The 23,206-nt window shown below is 36.4% G+C and overlaps 3 protein-coding genes across 3 annotated transcripts; all 3 read right to left on the bottom strand.

Moving 5' to 3' along the window:
• Positions 1 to 795: 795 nt before the first annotated feature.
• Positions 796 to 3,087, bottom strand: LOC136800884 (uncharacterized). Its single transcript, XM_067057493.1, has one exon. It carries the CDS (start codon positions 3,085 to 3,087, stop codon positions 796 to 798), a length of 2,292 nt encoding a protein of 763 aa, XP_066913594.1.
• A 47-nt stretch (positions 3,088 to 3,134) lies between these two features.
• LOC136800883 (uncharacterized) lies at positions 3,135 to 6,347 on the bottom strand. Its single transcript, XM_067057492.1, has one exon. It carries the CDS (start codon positions 6,345 to 6,347, stop codon positions 3,135 to 3,137), a length of 3,213 nt encoding a protein of 1,070 aa, XP_066913593.1.
• Positions 6,348 to 17,812: 11,465 nt separating this feature from the next.
• Positions 17,813 to 21,013, bottom strand: LOC136800908 (uncharacterized). Its single transcript, XM_067057520.1, has 2 exons — positions 19,428 to 21,013; positions 17,813 to 18,866 (listed from the first exon to the last, which is right to left on the bottom strand). The coding sequence occupies exon 1, from the start codon at positions 20,950 to 20,952 to the stop codon at positions 20,254 to 20,256; it is 699 nt and encodes a 232-aa protein (XP_066913621.1). The 5' UTR covers positions 20,953 to 21,013; the 3' UTR covers positions 17,813 to 18,866; positions 19,428 to 20,253.
• Positions 21,014 to 23,206: the final 2,193 nt, after the last annotated feature.

The raw sequence follows: 23,206 nt of genomic DNA, 5'->3' as shown, positions 1-23,206 counted from the left end.
TTGAGAAACAATTTGAGTGAACAGAAAATCATATGAAAGAATAAAAGTATGATATAATCTTAGAAAAAATTAACCTAACCTAACCTAGGACAGCAATGGGTAGAAGCCTGTGCCAAAAGGGCAAATGCAGAGCCTAAAAGTTGAGCCAACCTAAGACTAGGAGAAGAGAAAACAAAAAGTGAGAAATGCAAACAAAAAGCTTACCGGCTGGCCCAATGTGATTGCTGTGAAATGACCAGTGAAATGAGTGGATTACCAGCTGGGTAAATCCACAGTGAAATGCAAATTATTATTAAAAATTCAATTCAGCAAATTCCATTTACCAATTTAATAAGTTTTAAGTTTGACTCTGACTGACAACATGTCAACAAAGAATTGAGCTCCTTGCTCTACAATGTTTCAACACAGAATGAAAAAAATGAGAGAGTTAAAAAAAAAGAGAAATCTGAGGTGATAATTGCTCCCCAATTATAAAATCATTAAGTGAGAAAAACCTAGAGTAATTATATAATACAAAAGAAAATATACTAAGTGTGATGTGATGTAATAAATGATGATGTGAAGTGATGATTTGCTAATGATAAAGTAATTAAATATACAAAAGAAATGAAATTTTGAAGCTATTTTTTATATAAGAAACTAAACGATTTTTAACTGAATTTTTATATTTTTTATAAGAATATTTTTCTAATTTTGATAAGAACATTGAGCAGACTAATGCTGTTCATGTGACACTCCCCCAAGGAGGTTTTAAAATTTCATTTGAGTTTTACAAATACCAAAACATTTAATCATTTAACATTTCTCTGCTAATTCTTCCAATAAATCAGACTCATCAACAGAATGAATCAAAATCAACTCTCGGACAGAGCGAAACGTTTCACGACAAACATTTTCATTCGAATTGCAATAACGTACCATGACTTTACGACAAACGTCATCCTTACCAATTTCGACTTTGGATATGATACCATACTGATAAGTTTTCGACAATGATGAATCGTGTTTTTTGAAGAGGACAATGTCTCCAACTTGAAATTGATGACCGTTTATGAACCATTTGCTTTGAGTCATCAATTGAGGAACATGATTGAGTAACCATGATTCGAACCAACTGTTGTAGACGTTTTCGTTGTCTCTCATCAGCTTTGAAGGGTTGTTTGATAGAATCATGTCACCGATGGGGCTTCTTTCGTTATTACGTCCCAAGAGTAGGCGATTAGGCGTGATCAGATCGAGATTCTCCAGATCAGTTTTACTACCAACACAAATTGGCAGATCATTGATTGAGTTAGCAATGACAGCAGCTAACGTTTCCCATTGCATGAGTGATAGTCGCTGATTGTTGATGAACTTCTGTAACGATTTGTTGACTTCTTGGATTTTTCGTTCAACTTTTCCATGCATATTATGCCCGCCAACTGGGCATATAGAAAAGTCGATGGCTTTGTTTCGATGTAATTTGGATTGAAGATCGACAAAGTCCAACTTCATGTTGTTACATCCTTTGATCAGTTGACTTCCACCATCACAGTAGAGCTTCTTCGGATATCCATGGTCGCAAGCAAATCGAGTGAATGATAATATGAACGAATCAGTAGAATAATCGTCCATCACTTTAATAGATATAGCTGAGGTTGTAGAACAGCAGATAACAACAAGCCAAATCTTCACAGTTGTGCGCTTGTGACTAGGTGAAAAGGATAAATATGGACCGGACAGATCAACTTGTGATGCATAGAAGGCTGGTGCAACTGTTAGATTTGATTCTGATATGGGCCCCATGACAACTTCAACTGATTTCTTCATTAGGAAACGACATCTTTGACAGTTTTTACGAATGAGCTTGATCATGGACCGATATTCGATAATGTAGGCTTTCTTTAGAAGATATCGAATTGTTGTTTCAACTCCAGTGTGTTGGCAAATGGGATGGTTCCAGTGAATGTCGAGAGCGATACTGAAAGCGATAGGTGAGTGATTGCTGAGTACAGGTACGCAGAAGGTATCGTTTGAGAGGTCTTTCATTGTTGAGGTGAATTTTCCAATGATTGATACTTCATCTGATGGAAGAATTCTACCAGTATAATGTAGAATACCATTCTTTTCTTGAGTGATCTTGTCGAATTTCTTTGGCTGAATGAATTGAAGTACTTCTCTTGTCCCAATTCTGAAGAAATATTGCTCTGAATCCTTAATTTCCTCATCTGACAAGTTTGCTTGATAAACACAATTTTGATTTTTAATTCTCTTCTGGATGTTCCGACAAAAACGAATGACGTATGCAATGATTCTGACAACTTTTGTGAATGAGTGACGATTGGGATCAATTAGATAGTTCGAGAAAGCATAGTAATCTTTGACGACATCATTGACTTTTGAGACGTGTGAATCGACTTCACCTGGGTTGAATTTGAGCTTGACTTCGTCTGGTTTGAAGATGGGAAATTCGCTATGCTCGAGTTGCAACCAAGGATGACCATTGATCCATGCTGAACCAGCATCAACGTCCTTGATGGATGCGCCTCTTCGAGTTCCAATATCAGCAAGATTATTATCAGATTGGATGTAATACCATTGATTAGCAGTCGTAAAGCGAAGGATTTCTATTACTCGATTCCTGACCCATTGATCCAAAGGCTTTTCGTCGTTGGTGATCCAGAATAGACTTGCTTGATTATCGGTGAGTTTGATTGCATTCTTGTGATACTTGTTGAATGATCTACGAACAACTTCTCCTGTGTAGGCGTTAATCAAAGCTGCGTAGAGCTCGGCTCTTGGTAGTGACATTCCTTTAGGTACAACACGTGTTCTGGATAGGACAAGTTGACATGACGAGCCTCCTGATTTCTTCTTGAAACGAACATAGATACAGGAGCATACTGCTGACTTGCTAGCGTCGCCAAAATCGATGGTTTCCAGGTCGAGAGAAATTGCATCTTCAGGAATGATAGCACGTTGATATTTGAGGTTGTTGATTTCCTTCATCAGGTCGAAGTGTGATTCCCACAATGGTCTTAGTTCATCTGGGATCTTGTCATCCCAGTCGAGTTTTCGGTGAACCAGTTCTTGTAGATCCAACTTCATAGCAGCAACGATTGGGGTGACTTTTCCTGTAAGATCAAAAATTTCTGCTACTTTCGATGCGCAGTGTCTTCGAGTAGTTTGGCAGGAATGATGTTGACAGTGTTTGATGGCTTTTTACCACGACATTTCTTCGCAAAGTTGAGTTGACTGATATTGAGTGATAACATATCGTCTTTAGGAAACCATCGCATTCCACCAACGTGAATCGTCTCTCCATCGTCTGTGAGATTCTCCAACGGTTTTTCTCCAGAAAAAGAAACACCTTTCAGTTGGAATCCTCCTTTGTTGATGTTGAGTTCGATGTCGTCTGCCAAAATGTGGGCTTGTTGGATTGATTGAGCACCAGTGATACAGTCATCTACGTAGACGTCATTCTGTATCACTTCGTTGGCTTTTGGATATTGATCTTTTGATAATTCGGCTACCTTTCGTAATGCATACTCAGATTGGTTTCCACTCGATCGAACGCCATATATAAGTGTTTTTATGACTTTTTCTTTGGGTATCTTCGAAGGATTAAGGTTTTCTTCCCAAATGTATCGTTGGTAGCACCAGTCTGATTGGTTGAGTCTGACTGTATTGTACATTTTTCTCACGTCGGTATGAACTCCAACTCGGTGCATTGACCACCGGATGATGATTTCTTGGAGTTTATTTAGATTGTTACGACCCTTGGCCAATAGATCATTAAGACTATAACCAGAGGACGTAGCTTGAGAGGCGTCAAATACAATTCGGCAAGGTGTGCTTACCGAATTCCCCTTCCACACAGCACGCCAAGGAATGAAGTTCTGGATTGGATGGTTTTGCAGTGAGTCTTGAACGTCTTGTGGGAGGTTTTCAACGTATTCGACATAATTGAGTTGCTGAAGCTTCGATTCCGAATCCAAAATGTCTTGCTTGTCTTTGATATTGGATGGGTTGTTCAGCTTTCTGAGTTGTTGCTTGAAGGTTTTCATTGCACGATCTTTGTTGGCAGCAAGGCGATTTGGGCTTGAGATGAATGGAAGTGAGGCTGTTGTAGTTGATGTTTCCAGATTGATGGTGACAGATGCATCGATTAGGCTTTGCTCCACTTCCTCCCTCAAGCTGATTGTTTGGTATTGGTCGAAGTGCTTGCAATCCTTGCACGTTCTGCAAGATGGACATCTGTAGGACACTTCACAACCAGTAGACTCGACTTGTTCGAACAGTCGCTGTTGATGTGTGAGATGGACATCTGAGTGATTCTGATCGTCAAGAAGCAGTTGTTCTTCCTGATAACCAAGTATTGATGGATTGTTGAATAAGTACCTTCCTCTATTAATAAAGAAGGCTGTTGATGACGTAAAGAAGCTGTTGTGAATTTCGGTAAATAGTTTATGCGGACCTCCGATGACACCTCTTCCTCCGTCTGAGTTGATGAATGAAGATTTATAGATAGATAATCCAGAATCCAATTGGTGAACAAGCTTTGGATGATAGCGCAGATACTTGACACCAATCATCAAGTGGACTTCTCCTCCAACATGAGGTGGTAGTTTGGGTAGAGGATCAATTCCTCCTGATGATTTGTAGTGGGTAGTTATGTCCTTCTCAACCTCAATGAGTGGGTAGATGGGAAAGTTTGATGTGATTTGATCCAAGCAGATTCCTGAGAGGGTGACGATTCTTCCATCCTGAAGTGGAAGATTGACTTTGTAGCTTCCTGAAGATACAGTGGCTGTGTTTCCAACACCTCCAATGTTGATTGATTCGCTACTGAATTTGATGGCTGATGATCCAAGAAGTTGAACAGCTTTGGTTGATAGTATGAAGTCAGAGCAACCATTGTCGTAAAAGATGTTGACTCTATTGCCATTGACAGTAATTGTCTGAAGAAGATAGATTCCCTTTTCGGTGATTGAATCATCATGAGGTGATACATCAGACTTGAATGAAGAGTGGAATGACAGTTTGATTTGCTTCACGAAATCTGGTAGGTGTGAACTTCGCATGAATCTAGACTTGAACCGATCGAGAATATCTTGATTTGATTGATTGTCCTTGTGCTCTTCGCATAATAGGACATGTTTCTTGATGGTATACTGGTGGTGACTGGGGTGTGGACATGTAAAGTCCCTCTGGCATCGACCATCAGAGTGCTTTCCTTTGGATGCGTCAGCACCTGGCAGAAGACATTGAGTGCAGAATCCCTTTTTATTGATGATTGCTAGACGAGCTGCAGGTTTCTTCTCGACGAAATCTTTGCATGTATAGTATTGGACGATCTTGGAACCATTTGGACCATTTGATACCATGTGCTCTGATGATGATGGAGCTTCTCCACACAGTTGACATTTGACTGGATCGTTTTGGTTGCCAAGGAATGTCTTCTTCTTTGGAATTTGATTTGTTTGAGGTGGATCCTTCTTCTCGTTAGTACGTTGAGTTTGAATGCTGACTTTTTGTTGATTCAGCTTTTCCTCTTTCTCAAGAAAAGTTAGCAACTTTCCCCAAGTTTGTTTTGGAGTGAGTTCATCATCGCTGATGCTTGACAAGAATCTTGTGAGACGACCCTCACCGAGTTGTTGGTAAATTCGTGGAAGTGACTCTCCAAAGTAAAGATTGTCTTCAATTTGATGTTTGTGAGCAAGTTGCATCACTTCACGAATGATATTTGAGAACTTGCTGAGTGCGATGACAAGTTTTTCAGGATCACGACTTTTGGCGATTTCAGATTTATTGAGTGTCTGAAGTCTTTTCGTTAGAAGAGTTCTCGAATCCCCAAAAGCTACTTTTAGACGTTGCCAAATATCATCGATATTGTCAAGACTTCGAACGAGAGTGATGGCTGGCTCACCAAGATGATTGTTTTTGAGAAGATCAGGTAAGTAGCTTGAAGGAGTTGATTTGATATATAATTTCTCAAAGTTCGATTTGAAAGTATAAAAGTCAATAGGTGATTCATACCCACAGAATTTGTCGAGCTTGATTTTAATGTTAGTCATACTGTGGTCTTTCTCCAGTTCTCTCTTGGTGTACTCTCGATGGACAGCAGTATTGAAGTCGAGTTTTTTCGAGTTGAGCTTGATGAGAAGTGCACCCATATTCATGATGGCTTCTGAAGCATCACTATCGGTGATTGGTGATTGAAGAAGTTTCTCGTACTTGATGGATAACCTGTCAAGATTGTCGGAGAGTTTGGATGATTCGTCCTTGAGTTGGGTAAGTTGTTTATCGTCCAACTTTTGAAGATCTTGAGTGATAGTTGAATTGATTTCGAAGAGATTTTGTTGCATAACCTCAATACTGAATGCAATAGATTTCTCATTACTGATAGTTGTTTGTGATGTCACTTGGGTATTGGCGAGATTTAGTTTGGACTTGTGATCTCGAGCTGATATATTGTACGTCTTGATTGATGTTTCTGCTCTCAGGGCTGATAGAATGAGGTCATCTTGATCATCAGGTTCGATTCTATGCACAGGAGTCTCAGCTCATCTCGTCTTGAATTCATTTGTGAAATGGTTGGATCGACTTCAGTGGCAGTCAAACCATTGATTGGTGTCTCATCGATTGCATCATTGATAGCTGCAATTAGGACTTTGATTTTATTGATGGTGCTTTCATTTGTCGAAGGCATGATGGTTTCACGAAGTGAAAGATTTGCAAGTTGACTGGAAAGATGGTCCTCGACGTGGATACTCCGACCAGTGTTGTGAAGTTCCTTATAGTTTATACGAGGAAGATTTCTCTTTGACATAAATGTTTGGCTGAATTGATGAAGTTGATTGAGTTGAGTGTGATTGGAGGGTGTGGCTCCGTTTGAATGTGGAATAGTGCAACACACTTGAGGGGGTTTGTAACAAGATATTGATTGAAGGATTGATATCTTTGCGTTCAAACTGAATGAAAATAAATTAAGGAATAATAAGTATTTGAATTGATAAAATAAATGAAAATAGTGACTAAATGACAAAATTAGGAGCTTAAATTGATAATTGATTTATGAAACTTAGACTAATTTGAGAAACAATTTGAGTGAACAGAAAATCATATGAAAGAATAAAAGTATGATATAATCTTAGAAAAAATTAACCTAACCTAACCTAGGACAGCAATGGGTAGAAGCCTGTGCCAAAAGGGCAAATGCAGAGCCTAAAAGTTGAGCCAACCTAAGACTAGGAGAAGAGAAAACAAAAAGTGAGAAATGCAAACAAAAAGCTTACCGGCTGGCCCAATGTGATTGCTGTGAAAATGACCAGTGAAATGAGTGGATTACCAGCTGGGTAAATCCACAGTGAAATGCAAATTATTATTAAAAATTCAATTCAGCAAATTCCATTTACCAATTTAATAAGTTTTAAGTTTGACTCTGACTGACAACATGTCAACAAAGAATTGAGCTCCTTGCTCTACAATGTTTCAACACAGAATGAAAAAATGAGAGAGTAAAAAAAAGAGAAATCTGAGGAGATAATTGCTCCCCAATTATAAAATCATTAAGTGAGAAAAACCTAGAGTAATTATATAATACAAAAGAAAATATACTAAGTGTGATGTGAGGTAATAAATGATGATGTGAAGTGATGATTTGCTAATGATAAAGTAATTAAATATACAAAAGAAATGAAATTTTGAAGCTATTTTTTATATAAGAAACTAAACGATTTTTAACTGAATTTTTATATTTTTTATAAGAATATTTTTCTAATTTTGATAAGAACATTAGGCAGACTAATGCTGTTCATGTGACAGGGGTGAACTGGACGATTGCGAAAAATTCTTTTAGATCACTTTCTGTGTCTTTCCATATAAAAAATATGTCATCTGTGATGATGATGATAGGGGAAAGGGTAGATACCTTTCAACGCGAGACTTTTATAACTTTTATTTTTTAAGAAAAGTTCTTATTTAAAGCCTTTCAATTTTTTCTTATAAAATGTTATGATAACCTTTTACTTTTTATAAGAAAAACTGACTTATGTGTTAGAATCTTTTTGCTTTCCTATAACTTATTTCGATTACTTGTTACGAGATAGAAAATGGAAAAATAGAACATGAAGGCTGGAAATTTGTTTCATACTTAGGTCTAGCTTTTGTGTCTATTTTTTGGTATTGAAAAATCTTTAGTAGCATCATTGCAGTATCTCTTTGAAAGTTTAAAGAATTATAATAGTCTGTTTTTTTCTATAGGCAGCTTATTTGTAACATTTTAGCTATATTTTATGATGTTGTGAGTTATGCGTGGATAGATTTCTCGTTCTTCGAACTCTCCCATAAAAATGTTTTCATACGATGGGGCAAATCTAGTATCCATTGCGCATCATTTGATTTGGAGATAGTGTTTGTCACTGAATATGAAGTTGTTAAGTTGTTGAAATTACTGTCATGTCTTTAATGGACGACTCGACGTTTGTTAATGATTTACGAATGGAGGCTATGCCTTCGACATTCAGGATATTGGTATATAATGCCGACACATCCATGGTTACAAGAGTATCGCGTGCGTTGGTATATCTATATCTTTGGTTGTGTTGATAAAGTCTATTGTGTCTTTGATATATGAAGGTAGTGATTTTGCATGGTCTTGTAGGTGATAATTGACATATTGGGAGATGCGTGCTGTGTGACAATTGATGGAGCTGATGACAGGTCTGCCTGGGTTATATGGTTTATTTTAGGGTTGTTGTAAAATGTTGGTGTCTTTGGCTGTGTCTCGGTAAGCATTTAAGTGGTTTTATCGTCTAGCAGCTTGAATTTTCTCAGTGATTCTATGATGTCTTTTTGTTATGTTTTGGTGTGAGGTCATGTCAACTCCTTGTAGAAAGTCTGGTCATTTAGTTGTCTTAGGGTTTCATTTATATAATCTGCAATGTCTTGTATTACTACGGCGCCTCCTTTATCAGCGCTTTTTTATGTAGAATGGTTTTTTAGCCACTGCTACATTAGGGTCCATTCCAAATTTTAGATTTAGTTTAATTTCTCTTGCGAAATCGTTTATGTCGTTCTGTAGCGTTGTTCTGTTGTAGTTACCTGGTGTTGGACAAAAGTTTAGGTTTTTACCAAGTAGGTTGTATTCTGCTTTTGTAAAATTTTGTTTTGAAAGATTAACTAAAGCCTATTCACGATAAGTGTGCACTCTTTTTTCTTTTATCTATAACTTTTGAAGGAATTCTTTAATCTTTATAAATTTGGTATCATTGGAAAGATATTAGTAAGTGGAACAATTTGAATTAAAAAAAATCTTTAGAAAAATTCTAAAAATGAAGATGAAAATGAAGAAGAAAAAAATGAAGATCTTGTAGAAAAGTGCTATAACTATGATTTTTACTGAAGTGAATCCTTGATCATCGAACGTCAACACTGTGGAAAAATTTCTAAAAAATAATCTATCAGTCATAAGATATCAAAAAAAGTTATAAGCTGATTGACGTCTAAAAACGCTGTTTTCTGCAGTTTTTGCTGTTTTTTGGGGTCAATCACTTATTAACTTTATATCATAACTTTATATTGATTAGATATTTTGATGAAATTTCTTCACAGTGATGACCTCCTAAGATCAAAGAATCTCTCCAGTGAAAATAAAAGTTATAGCACTTTTCTACAAGATCTTCATTTCTTTCTTCTTCATTTTCATCTTCATTTTTAGAATTTTTTTAAAGATTTTTTTGAAAGTTTGAAGACAATTTGATAAACCATTTTTGAGAAATTTCCTTGGTCAAATTTTGAAATGTTTTAAATTTCCCTTGTTGCACTCAGGAAATTTCAAAAAATTTCAAAATTGACCTCGGGAAATTTATCCCGAATTTCCCTCATAACCATGATATTACTAGTACAAATTCACATAAGGACTGCTTTGTATACTCCAGTAGTGGAAAGAGCGTTTCTGTAAAAAAAGTTGCCTTACACAATTGTCTTTGGTTTTCATTCTGCCGGCACCTCATACGACTTATACTACCGGGTGTACCAAAAAAACGTATACAGGTTTGTCGAGATATTGTGAGCTTCAGGATTTGGATTTTTTATTCATTCTTTTTTTATTGTATAGAGGATGCTCTAACTTGAATTTAGAGCTATCATACATTAAGTTTGAAAAAGTAGTTCGAAAGTTATTTCCAAAAAACTGACTTTTTTTCCAGGTCCAAATTTCAAAAAATCAAGATGTTTTAGAACTACCTACTTTTGCAAATTAGTTAAGTTAACGCGGTATCATTTGTGTATTGTTGTATTGTAGTAGAATATGAGTGACAGAGAACATTTTCTCTTGACTTTTTTGACTAAAAACGCTCTCGATGCACAAAGATTGTCATTGAAAATGAAAAAACACGTCCTCAGAAAAATAACAAAAATATTTCTTTAGATATCTTTGATGATGTTAATGTTATATAGTTTTGATTATTTTGAATGACTTTACCATGACAATAAGTTAATATGACAAGACTATGCGAGCGAATCGAGCGAATTTTGTCGGTTAAAGGGCAGCTGAGACAAATTTGAGATATTTGTAGAATCGCTGGTTTTCTGAAATGTGTGGCGTTATACTACGGAGATAAAAAAAGCATTTTTTCGGAAATAACGACGTTAATCATGAATAGATGAAAAACATGCTGTGGCGCCCCGCTAGGGAGATAAATGTTAAGTATATAAAAAAACTTAAAATATTAATTAGCTTCTGATTCAAACCACAAGTGATTAAACAGCTCAAAATATACTGCCTCATCAAAATCACTAATCTCGTCAAGCAACTTAGCAAAACTGCCACAGTGGTTTAGCTTATACATGTATTATTTTTAAAAGCATACAAAAATCCGAAAACAGGCTCAGAGATGCTTAGGTTCAAAGCTTTAATAAGGCTGAAAAATGCTTGAGGGGATGCTTGGATCTAAAACATAAATTTAAGGAAATACTGAAAATCCGCAAAATTCCAGCCAAAATCAGGAAAAAAATATTTTTCATAGGTTCAAGTAATGTTTGCCATATGCCTAATTTTCCCCATATCTGAGCCTAGATATGCTTATAAGTGCAATGCTTATAAAAAATATCCATATTTTCAAGTTAAATCACGCAAACGAGAGTGTGGAAGTGGATCATTGTCTAAACCGATGAATTCTTCATCAAATTTAAGGCGGTCGTTATCCAGTGATGTGAGCACTGTTCTAGTTTTCACGTTCACGCTGATATCTCAATTCACGTATTCACGCGCTCTTGCTCCACCACAGCATTCAAATATCCATGTTGCTCCACAACAAAGTCAATCCAAGCGTGCTATTCAAAAATAAAAAATGGCAGATAAAAAACGTGTGCTCGATACTTCTAGAGTAGATAAGTTATGGTTTTATTCGGGACGGTTTGCAACTATGATACTCGACAGTTTAATTTGAGCTTTTTTCCAAGGAATGATTTGGACAACCTTTCCCTGGGGTGATTCAAAGAATAAGTTGAAGTTGGTTTTATATTCTACGTTTGACATTTTATATTCGTTTGATTTTCTCAAATTTGCGTTTTGAAGTTTTTGTGACGACTTTTGGAATCAGAAACTATTGGAAGCCAATAGAGTTTATTCTAAAGGGTATCTGTGCAAAATTTCAGCGCTCTCCTTCGCAGTGTGCTCCCCCTAAAAATTTGTAACCGTCAAACCTCATTTCAGCCGAAATGACATAAGTTTGGCTCCAGTGTGCGAGAGCGGTTATTATTGGAACTGGAAACTATTGGAAGCCAATAGAGTTTATTCTCAAGGGTATATTTGAAACATTTCAGTGCTCTTCCTCGCAGTGTGCTCTCTCTAAAAATTTGTAACCGTCAAACCTCGTTTCGTTTCGGCCAATATGACAAGTTGAGCTCCTGTGGGGAGAGTGGTTATTTTTGGAACTGGAAACTATTGGAAGCCAATAGAGTTTATTCTCAAGGGTGTCTGTGCAAAATTTCAACGCTCTCTGTTGCAGTGTGTTCCCTCTAAAAATTTGTAACCGTCAAACCTCATTTCGGCCGAAATGACATAAGTTTGGCTCCAGTGTGCGAGAGCGGTTATTATTGGAGCTGGAAACTATTGGAAGCCAATAGAGTTTATTCTCAAGGGTGTCTGTGCAAAATTTTAACGCTCTCCGTTGCAGTGTGTTCCCTCTAAAAATTTGTAACTGTCAAACCTCATTTCGGCCGAAATGACAAGTTGGGCTGCTGTGGGGAAGAGCGGTTATTTTTGGAACTGAAAACTATTGGAAGCCAATAGAGCTTATTCTCAAGGGTGTCTGTGCAAAATTTCAACGCTCTCCGTTGGCAGTGTGCTTCCTCTAAAAATTTGTAACCGTCAAACCTCATTTCGGCCGAAATAACAAGTTTGGCTCCTGTGGGGGAGAGCGGTTATTTTTGGAACTGAAAACTATTGGAAGCCAATAGACCTTATTCTCAAGGGTGTCTGTGCAAAATTTCAACACTCTCCGTTGGCATTGTGCTTCCTCTAAAAATTTGTAACCGTCAACCCTCATTTCGGCCGAAATGACAAGTTGGGCTCCTGTGGGGGGAGAGCCGTTATTATTGGAACTGGAAACTATTGGGAGCCAATAGAATTTATTCTCAAGGGTGTCTGTGCAAAATTTCAACGCTCTCCGTTGCAGTGTGTTCCCTCTAAAAATTTGTAACCGTCAAACCTCATTTCGGCCGAAATGACAAGTTGGGCTCCTGTGGGGAAGAGCGGTTATTTTTGGAACTGGAAACTATTGGAAGCCAATAGAGTTTATTCTCAAGGGTAGCTGTGAAACATTTCAGCGCTCTTCGTCGCAGTGTGCTCTCTCTAAAAATTTGTAACCGTCAAACCTTATGTTTCGGCCGAAATGACTAGTTGAGCTCCTGTGGGGAGAGTGGTTATTTTTGGAACTGGAAACTATTGGAAGCCAATAGAGTTTATTCTCAAGGGTGTCTGTGCAAAATTTCAACGCTCTCCGTTGCAGTGTGTTCCCACTAAAAATTTTTAACAGTCAAACCTCATTTCGGCCGAAATTACAAGTTGGGCTCCTGTGGGGAAGAGCGGTTATTTTTGGAACTGGAAACTATTCGAAGCCAATAGAGTTTATTCTCAAGGGTGTCTGTGCAAAATTTCAACGCTCTCGGTTGGCAGTGTGCTTCCTCTAAAAATTTGTAACCGTCAAACCTCATTTCGGCCGAAATAACCAGTTTGGCTCCTGTGGGGGAGAGCGGTTATTTTTGGAACTGAAAACTATTGGAAGCCAATAGAGCTTATTCTCAAGGGTGTCTGTGCAAAATTTCAACACTCTCCGTTGGCATTGTGCTTCCTCTAAAAATTTGTAACCGTCAACCCTCATTTCGGCCGAAATGACAAGTTGGGCTCCTGTGGGGGGAGAGCCGTTATTATTGGAACTGGAAACTATTGGGAGCCAATAGAATTTATTCTCAAGGGTGTCTGTGCAAAATTTCAACGCTCTCCGTTGCAGTGTGTTCCCTCTAAAAATTTGTAACCGTCAAACCTCATTTCGGCCGAAATGACAAGTTGGGCTCCTGTGGGGAAGAGCGGTTATTTTTGGAACTGGAAACTATTGGAAGCCAATAGAGTTTATTCTCAAGGGTGTCTGTGCAAAATTTCAACGCTCTCCGTCGCAGTATGCTCCCTCTAAAAATTTGTAACCGTCAAACCTCATTTCGGCTGAAATGACAAGTTGGGCTCCTGTGAGGGAGAGCAGTTATCTTTGGAACTGGAAACTATCGGAAGTAATTATAAGGTAAATCAGTAGTACCATTAGGCACAATAAGATTAATACTTAATCAAATTATGCAACTTATGCACCCTTGAGTTCTTAATTGCCCTCTGAAGTAGTTCCAGAAAGCTTTTGCAAAGGACTAAGTTATGTGTAATACAATACAAGGCAGCTGTTTTTATAAGAATGGTGTACTTTGGTTGAGCAATATTCTTATTTTTCAATTGTTCTAAACAATAGGCCTATTAGTCTGGGAGCCAAACCTGAAAGATGGCATCCTGCTTAACCCAAGATTATACAGGATAAACTATACAGTTTTGGAATCCTCAACTATCCTAGTTTAAGAGATGGTCGGTTCCCAAACTAACTCCTGGTCAATTTTTCATATTGGGCCCGAGTTTATGGGGTGCTTTTTACCCTTTGTAAGGATTTGTTAAGGAAAATATCTTTCCATGTATGATTTAATTTGCTATATCTCATGAATAAATTGACCAATTGCTTTGAAACTTTGCCAAAAATTTCAAGATACATTGGTGATCATCATTGGCAAAAGAGTTTTGCGAAAGATAATTCTTGGGGGTTTACCTGAGGCAAAAATAGGGAAAATTTGGGTATTTTCACTGAATTTTGACACTTTATAAGACTGGGACCTACGTATACCAAAACAATTTTTAATGAGGCACAAACTTTGTGTTATGATAAAATTTGATGCGATACACCAGCAAAATTTCTTGTCAACTGTATTTAGTTTCATTTTTGACGCTTCAGGGGGTGAAAATGCCCATTTTATTGAATTTTTACATAATTTGAGCAATTTTCAGCAATTTTCACTGCTTATCTCGCCTAAAATATCATTGAAAATAGTTTTAACTTGATCTTTGTGTAATATACTCTGGAAAATTACAATTCTGACTTGAAACTGTCACATTCAGAGTGCAACTGGACAAACGAGGGGATAAAATTGTCCGTTTTAGTGGATTGTTATATTATTATTTTTTTTTTTTGGACCTATTGACCCATGAAAAAGTATTAAGGTTTACGAAATTTGATATTCAACTGATACTTTCTGATAGATAATAGAGGAAATCAATCTGTGGTTTTCATTAAGTATCTGGCATCTGGGATACAGGTGTCAAATCAGGGGGTAAATATGCCAATTTCTAGTTCGCAGTTGCCTGAGTTTGGATGTTTTTCTTGAGAAGTTTCCTCAAAAGCCTATAATTTTTTAGGATGGACACCAGCTCTAACAAACTTTAAATTACCATTCCATCATTTCTTAGTCCTTTTAAAGACAGCTACACAACATTTCGATGCTTTTAACTGAAGTTACAGCTGCATAGTTACAGTGATTTAGCGTAACTTTATAAACTCGAGTATTTTGGCACTTTCCAAGTGATATTTCTTTTTTCTTAACTTTAAGGATAAGGATAATATGATGATTTTAGTTTATTAATTTTCTACATTGTATGCACTGAAATAAGAAATATGAAAAATATCTTCAGATTTTATTATTATTAGGTTTGTTATTTTTATTATTAGGTCCAACTGTCAAAATTACTGATATCCCGACACAAAACTAAAATGTTCAAGTCTTATAAAGAAAGTTTTTATTTTTTTTCATTTTGCCTAAAATGCTCAGTCAATAGTTAAATTTCCTAAAATTTTGTGATTTTTAGTACTCTTTCACCTAATTTGGGATTTCAGTACACATGGTACTAAAATACTTTTTAAAAGCCTTTTTTTGTAATATCACCATGTCACCTGAAATTTTAGTACCGACCCCCTCTGTATAGATAGAACTTACCCTCAAGCTTAAAAAAATCTTCAATAGACACTCTAACAGTGGGGGTAGCGTGCAATGATTTTGGTTGAGACAAATTCTGTGACAAAATGGAGGTGAACAGGAAATCACTGCTTTAAGAGCAAGATGGAAAAAAGGTTTCAAAACACTTTTTTTGTAGAAAAACATATAAATAAGTTGCCTGTATGGAAAATCACAATTCCAGGTTAAATATCTTCCTGGCAAGAAAGTGCTATGATAAAATATAGCAATCTTTTTACTAAAAATTACAAAAATAAGGAAAATTGACTCAAAATCTATGATTCCAGACAAATTGTGGACAGTTAAAACATTAAAACTTTCAACCCTTCTGAAGTTGATCTCTTTTGATTGAATTTTGTACATTTTTCACAGTGATGATGATCTAAGATTGAAGAACCACTCCTGTGAAAATTGTAGTCACCACATTTCTACAAGAAGTTGATTTTTTTTCTTCATTTTTCAATTTCATTTTTCTTTTTTTTCTAATTTTTTTTTGCTGGATAATATTCCACTCGCAAATATCTTTTTAACAAGCGCAAAATCGCAAATTGATTTGAATTCTAGCAAAAGTTGCAGCCATTTTTTGAGACAGACTTTAATTGACCAAATTCTGAAAATAGCGCTTAGTTACTAAACTCAAGAATTTACTTGATGACTGAGAGAATTTTTTTGAACGTTATTTTGTACGCTGTGAAAAAACCATCACATTATCTTTCTTGAAAGTTCAATTTCATATCAATTTTCAGGAAATTAGTTTTTTTTTATCTTGCTATACTAAATGAGTTTATGAAAAATTTCTGTAACGCTAGCCCAGCATTAAGAGACTTTTTTCACACTTTTGCATTCTCGTTAGTTTGCGCCCGACGTGACCGCAAGGTTATGCCACCATCATTTCGATGTGGATTTGTGATACTTGATTTGTTTGCCTCTTATTATTCGTTTTTTAGCTAATTTAGTCTAATAATATTTATATTTATTCTAATGTTTATCTCTTGGTCCAAATATATTTTCATTTTTTTAAGAGACATCTCCGCCCATCACGGGCTTCACATAGCCGTAAGAGTATACGGATATAGGTAATCTATTAGCGTTTTTGGGGAGAAGTCGTTGCAGTGTAAATTTTGGTCTTTTCAGGTGTTTCATTGTTCTCTTTTTTTTTTTTTAATCAAAAATTTATACAAAAGTATGTTTGTTAATATATTTGACTCATGTAGTATCTCATATCGCGTGCCGACTGCCTCCGTGCAAAGTTGGAAAAAAAAGTGTAAATCTTTCGCAAATTTGAAAACCCGTGGAAATAATTGACGTTTTTTGTTTTTTCGGGACCCTTGGGGCACAAGATAACCTTCATTTTGATCGAATCGAAAGCTAATTTATTGGAAGCCAAGATGATATAGTTTTGCAACATAAGGCGCGTCATACTAAAACAATCTCAATTTTATTTGCACTTTTTGTGTTATCATTTAATTTTGTTTTGTTGAGATTTCTCTTAGGCGGGTGGACTACTACAAACAAAGATTAGCAATTGAACTGCGACTTGTTTGTGTTTCATTTTGATGAAATTGGTTTCAAGTGGCCCCAGACCTTTAATGTTATATATTAATCAATAATCGTATATCAGGATAATGTTCGTTTTGTTTAAACTACGCTTTGTTCCTCCCGTTGAATTATCTGAATATTCGTACTAGTAATATCATGCTCAGGCACGACGGAAGCTTTTTAAATCTGGTACAGCGAATGAGGAAATTTAATCGATTTTACCGACGAAGAGGAAAATTTCGGTCTGGTACGGCGACCGCCGTACCTGCCGTACCCGGTGCTTCGTACCTGATGATTATGAGGGAAATTCGGGATAAATTTCAAATTTCGAGGTCAAATTTGAAATTTTTTGAAATCTTCCGAGTGCAACGAGGGAAATTTAAAAGATTTCGAAATTTGGCCGAGGGTAATTTATCCAGTATTCTACGAAAACAAGCATGGAATTCTTGGTAACAATCCTGAAAGACGTCAATTTAACACTGGAAATCAATCTGAAACTTTAAAAAGAGGTCTCAAAAAGTCAGAAACGCAAAACAAGTTTTAATTGGATAGTATTTTATTTAATTAAGCCTTCAAAGTTAGTAAGAAAATTGAAAACTTATTAGTGGCAATGCATTTGCGTTCCCCAATGTTTTCCAAGCAAGGACCCCCGTAAAAAATAAGAAAAGATTAATATACAGAAGCCAAAATACTCTGAAACAAAGAAAAAAGTCTTTCATTGAAATTCTTTAATTATCTACAATACAATAGATTTCCAAAAGATGTTTAATCTATTATATTACGTCACAAGTTATTAAGCTAAGTAAGGTAAGTACAAACTTCTACTCGTCCTACTTTTCTCGGCTTTAAATTTCAACATTTCTGCTCGGTTCTATGCAGCAGCCAAAGGTCCGCATCGTAAAGATTTTTACCAGTTAAAAAAAAGAGTTAATAAAGTGAAAATTCTTCTCTGATGAATACTACAGAAAGTTCTTTTTGAAGTGGTCTCCAACAGTGTGTTTGAAACACGCTGACCCTGGTTTATATACTTAAAGATTTGACAGTCTTAATCTTTTCATAAATTACGTACTATTTTTTATAACAAAGAGGTTAGTGCTGCACCTCATCATGAGATTACAATCGTGTATAGTTGCATCAGTATAATTCACACCGTATTCAAACATTATAACGGTTTGCCACTCGAATCCATATGTTAAATTATGATCAACAATCAAAATGTTTCCTTCTTGAAGAAATTTGTACGGATTCTCATTTCCTTTAAAATCATTTCCACTTAAACTGTGCCTCTTCCATTTCTCATTCATCTGATTTAAATAAACGTAAATTTCCTCAATACCAAGAAAGACTAAAATTCCATATTTGGTTCGTTTTCTTGCTTCTTTCATTGTTTCTTCAAAGGTGTCAACAAAAATCGGTGGGCAACCTGTTGGGAAATTTTCGGGAGGCATGACGATACCTTGTTTGTATTTATAATCGTTTTCTTCGGCAGATGATATAGTTGATTTCACGATCTCTCGCGCGTTACGGAAATTTTGAGAGAGATCGAGAAAAGTGAATTCGTTTCTCCAAAGTCCTAAAGAGTGATCGGACAAATGATCGGACAAATTTTTTGTCGATGGGACGATCCACAAGAAATCAACCATTTCCTTCATCTTCTCTATCAAGTCACGTTAATGCATGTTGAACTCATCACAAAAGACGGCTTTGATGTCGTGTTGCATGAGATTTTGAAGGATATGTTCATGTTGCTATGGTACGAGCAAAAAATGTTTTTAAAGCTTTGCTAACTTTGTACAATGATTGTAAGGGGCCTCCCTCCCACTCCTTGGGACCAATTGTAACAAGTAAGAATTTTTTGACCAACTTTTAAGAAGAATGTAGATCTTTTGACATCATTTCTATTCGAATATGATTCTGAAATTCAAAAATTTGACAGGGAGTTTTATGCTTTATCCGATGGTATCAATTATTCCTGTTGAGTTTGCTTGTAAATTTAGTCTCGTAAAGTTAGTCTTTGGGCGATGAAAATTTGTCGAACCTAACTCGCGCACACGCACAATTACTAAAGTCTCTAAATAAATGCTTCTTAAAAATGAGTTATTCCACTAAGGAAATTGTTGTCATTCACCCTAATGAATGTCCCCTTACTATAATGGATCGTTTTTTATTTTAAATTTGGAATCGATTTGAATCTTTTTTGATTGTTTATTGTTTTTGAGATTGATTACGAAAATATCGAGATCGTACCCCTCAGACTTGATTTCTGGTGTACAAACTTTATTAGTGTAAAGAAATGTTTTGTTACTTACCGACCATCGTTTGATCTGTATGACAAATATTCCGTGCTTCATCTCCAATTCAACTCTCATACGATGGTAAAGCATGCTTTTCAACTCACTTATTGATTCATTTTGCTCAATTAAAAACATGATTTTCCCTTTATAGCGAGGTTCTCCGTTTAACTGCATTGCTTTCTGCTGGAGTAATATTGTTTTTCCCGTTCCAAACGGCCCACAAATGATCAATTTGTAGCGGGGATCGTTGCTATTCAGTACTGCCATTTGTTGATTGGAATAAAACAAAATATTGTCACTAGTTGAAACATGTTCGATGGCATTCTGGATGTACTCCACCCAGTTTGAGCTGGTTATTGGTGCAATTAGGTCCTTCTTGGAAACGTGGATCGAAAACACGATAATCTTCAAAAGTTTTTGGACCTGATCGAGTGGAGTCAGATTTTGAACGATTTGAACGATTGGGAAATTATCATGGATACTTTTAAGCCATTGTTTGACGTCGGTTTCCATGGAAATGTAATGTTGGGTGCTGACTGAGATGGAACTGTTTTTAACACAAACAACGGGAAAAAAAGTCCATCCAGGCTCCAGCTGATCTCCCAATCTCTCTTCGAATAATTGATGGTTCGACTCCAATTGTTCGAAAACTCGATCGTTATTAAGTTCGCTTTTCATCTCTACGGAAATGATGAGTTTTCTTTGCCATGAGATGATCAAAAAGTCTGCTTCTTTATGCTTTTTGTTTCGAACATTTGTCAAAAAACTGACAGATGAAAGAACGACTGTGTCTTGGAGAATGTCATCTTTTAAAGGAAGAAGTTTTTCATAAAACCGATGTTCAACTTCCTCTCCCAGTTCTGACAACTGAAGCCCAAAAAGCCAAATTCTTCTTGGAAAGACATTCGCGTAGAAAGGTTTTCAGCTCTGGTTCTGGTGATGTCGAAGGCAATTCGTTGATACACCTTTGAACGAAGACTCCTAGGTCAGATGGTGTTGGTGGTAGATCGACTCTATCTGTTTTGAGCTCCTCATTGATCAAATACATGATTTTCAGGTTCACAATCCATTTGTCAAACGCCTTGGTGTCAATACGATCAGCACCATTTTGTGTCTGCATGAAGTTCTCTAATTCCTTCGTCCTCCAGTGTCCTGGTGAATCTTCCTTCAAGTTGTTCAAAAGTCTTTCCATATCTTTCTTAACTTCATAATCAAGTATGGCTACTTTTGATTTCTTCGTATATTGTCGTGAAACAAACGTTGGAGGTATAAAGACAGCTTCGTGTATATCTTTCACGAAAAGCGAAGAATCGCCGTACTCTCTTTGAAGGAGAAACATGGCAGCCTTGATTGGATCGTTAAACGTGCGGGTATTTCCCAAATTAAATTGTTTGGCTTGACGATTCAAAGTTAGTTGTCTGTTTCTGATGATCTGCCAATACAACGATTTGTTTGGATCACATTTTAAAGGATCAATTTGTTTTGGTTGCAACAACAATAATTTCTGACCAATGGTTGAAACGCTGCTTATACTTCCCATCTTGTTTTATATAAAGTTCAAAACAAATCACACAAAATGTCTTCAAATAGCTTACACAAAGCTTCTCCATGAACTACTGCATTTTTTACATTAAACTCTTTTTGTTTATTTTGCATCATTGACGTAAGTAAAATGATAGTTATTTGAGACAGTGTTTATCTTGCCAAAGGAAGGTATTTTTTATAAGAACAAGCACAACGCTAAAATATTCATCATGTTTTATTGCCATATCTAGAATATATTGCATGAGAATGGAGTCAGAATAATATCCAGCTATCCACATAATCTTCGAGCAGATCCTAATATTCTGCGTATGACACGTATTCACTCTAAAGGCCATGGCTACGTTTATCCCTTCTTAGAGCAGAGCGTGGAATGCACAGTATGGATTATCTGTTTTGAGATTAGTTTTGACAACAGGAATACAAGCAACTCTTGTAATATCTTAAAAATAACAAAGGTTAGGGGGGGGGGTATCCAAAGAGAACCTAGGCTGCTGGCATCCACTAACGGATTCGTGCTCCTTATACTTATAGTGCTCCTATACTACCTGGGGTTTTGTAGAGGTCTGCGATTCAGACTAAAGAGACCCACTTATCGTGAACAAATTTGAATAAAATTTCCAATGTAAGTTAACTTTCTGAAACCCTTGAAATTATCTTCGACTTACGCTCTCAAATATTTTTCTCGTATAGTGACCTTTCGATTTATTTTTTGTCACTCCCCTGTCTCAAGATCAAATCGTGTGTTTTAAATGATGTTCTTCAAGACGAGCCTGTCTCAATCCAACTTGTACCTGGGATATGGTATATAAAGTGGACTCGTTTGCTTTGTTACACCCCTGTCTCAAGTTCATATCATGTGGCCCCGTTGGTGTTCAAGAAGAGCCCATGTCTTAAGATCAAATCGCTCATGCGATGTTCTGGGTGGTTTTTAAGACGAACCGATTTTTTTATTACTCCTCTGTCTCAAGATCAAATCTCATGTCTCAAGTGGTTTTCAAGACGGACCCGTGTTCTTTGTCACACCCCTGTCTCAATCTCATATTGTTTATTCCCGGTGGTTTTCAAGGCGAGCTCTTGTTTTTTTTACAACCCTATCTCAAGGTCAAATCTTGTGTCCTGGACGGTATTCCAGGTAGACTCGTCTTTTTCCCGAATGATATCTAAGACGAGTCCATGTTTTTGTCATTTTGTCATTCCCATATCTCAAGCTCAAATCGTTGGTCCTGGATGGTATTCAAGGTGAGCCCGTGTTCTTTGATACACCCCTGTATCAACATCAGATCGTATACACGGGATGGTGTATATGGTGGATATGTGTTCTCTTTTACACCCCTGTTTCAAGATCAAGTTGTGTACCATGGCTTGTATATGAGGCGTGCTTGTACTATGCTTTGTTTTTGTAACACCCCAATCTCGATGACTTTTTTACTCGCTCCATGGATAAAGGTTTCAAACTTTGTTTTCTAACAACTGAAATGTCCATTGGCGATTGCTTGTCATTTTAGTTTAATGCCATGAAAGGTCTGTGTAGTTTTCCAACGGTCCATCAGTAAACACTTTAAACACTCCTTAATCTGACAATTCTCTCATTATAACAAAATTCTTTAAATGCTTGGAACTTGAACGTGACTTGAATCTTTGTGTTCCTAAATTGGTATTTGAACTTTGTACCTCGAAAAAACTTTTTATTATGCTTTACTTACCCGGGGTAAGTTTTAAGATTTTTAGACTGGATGGCGCAATTAAGTGCCATTTCGGCTAAAACCATAATTCGCGAAACTTAAATTTGCTAAATTTCGCGACTTTTTGACCTCGCGAAACTTTCTGCCCTTAAAGATCTGTAAAATAAACCTTTTTAAAATTAACGATGACCTTGATGAAAAAGCAACTTTTTACTCCAATCTTTGATGTATTTTCTTATAAAAAAACCGGACGTGTCTATAAAAATGTCCATTTAAACTTGTTAAGACATTTAGAGACTAATTACTTGCATTGGGTTAATGAAGTGATTAAGGAATAACAAAAATATGTCAATTAGACGAGATTAATTAGTTCATTTCATTAGATGGTTTAATGAGCTTAACGGCTGCAAAAAAAGTTCTCGTGAAAATAATCCGTAGAAGCGGATGTAGAGCTCTGTTGATTAACTACCATTTAGTTAAACAACTCAAAAATTATCCCAATCACAAGCATCTGCAAACATATCTCATGGCAAAATTCGCGTTACATTGCGCACCAGACCTGCCATA

Source organism: Clytia hemisphaerica, unplaced genomic scaffold (assembly GCF_902728285.1).
Source record: "Clytia hemisphaerica strain Z4C2 unplaced genomic scaffold, Clytia hemisphaerica genome assembly, whole genome shotgun sequence".
NCBI classification, from domain to species: domain Eukaryota; kingdom Metazoa; phylum Cnidaria; class Hydrozoa; order Leptothecata; family Clytiidae; genus Clytia; species Clytia hemisphaerica.
Note: the sequence above shows the minus strand (reverse complement) of the source record. Positions and strands in the feature narration are given on the sequence as shown.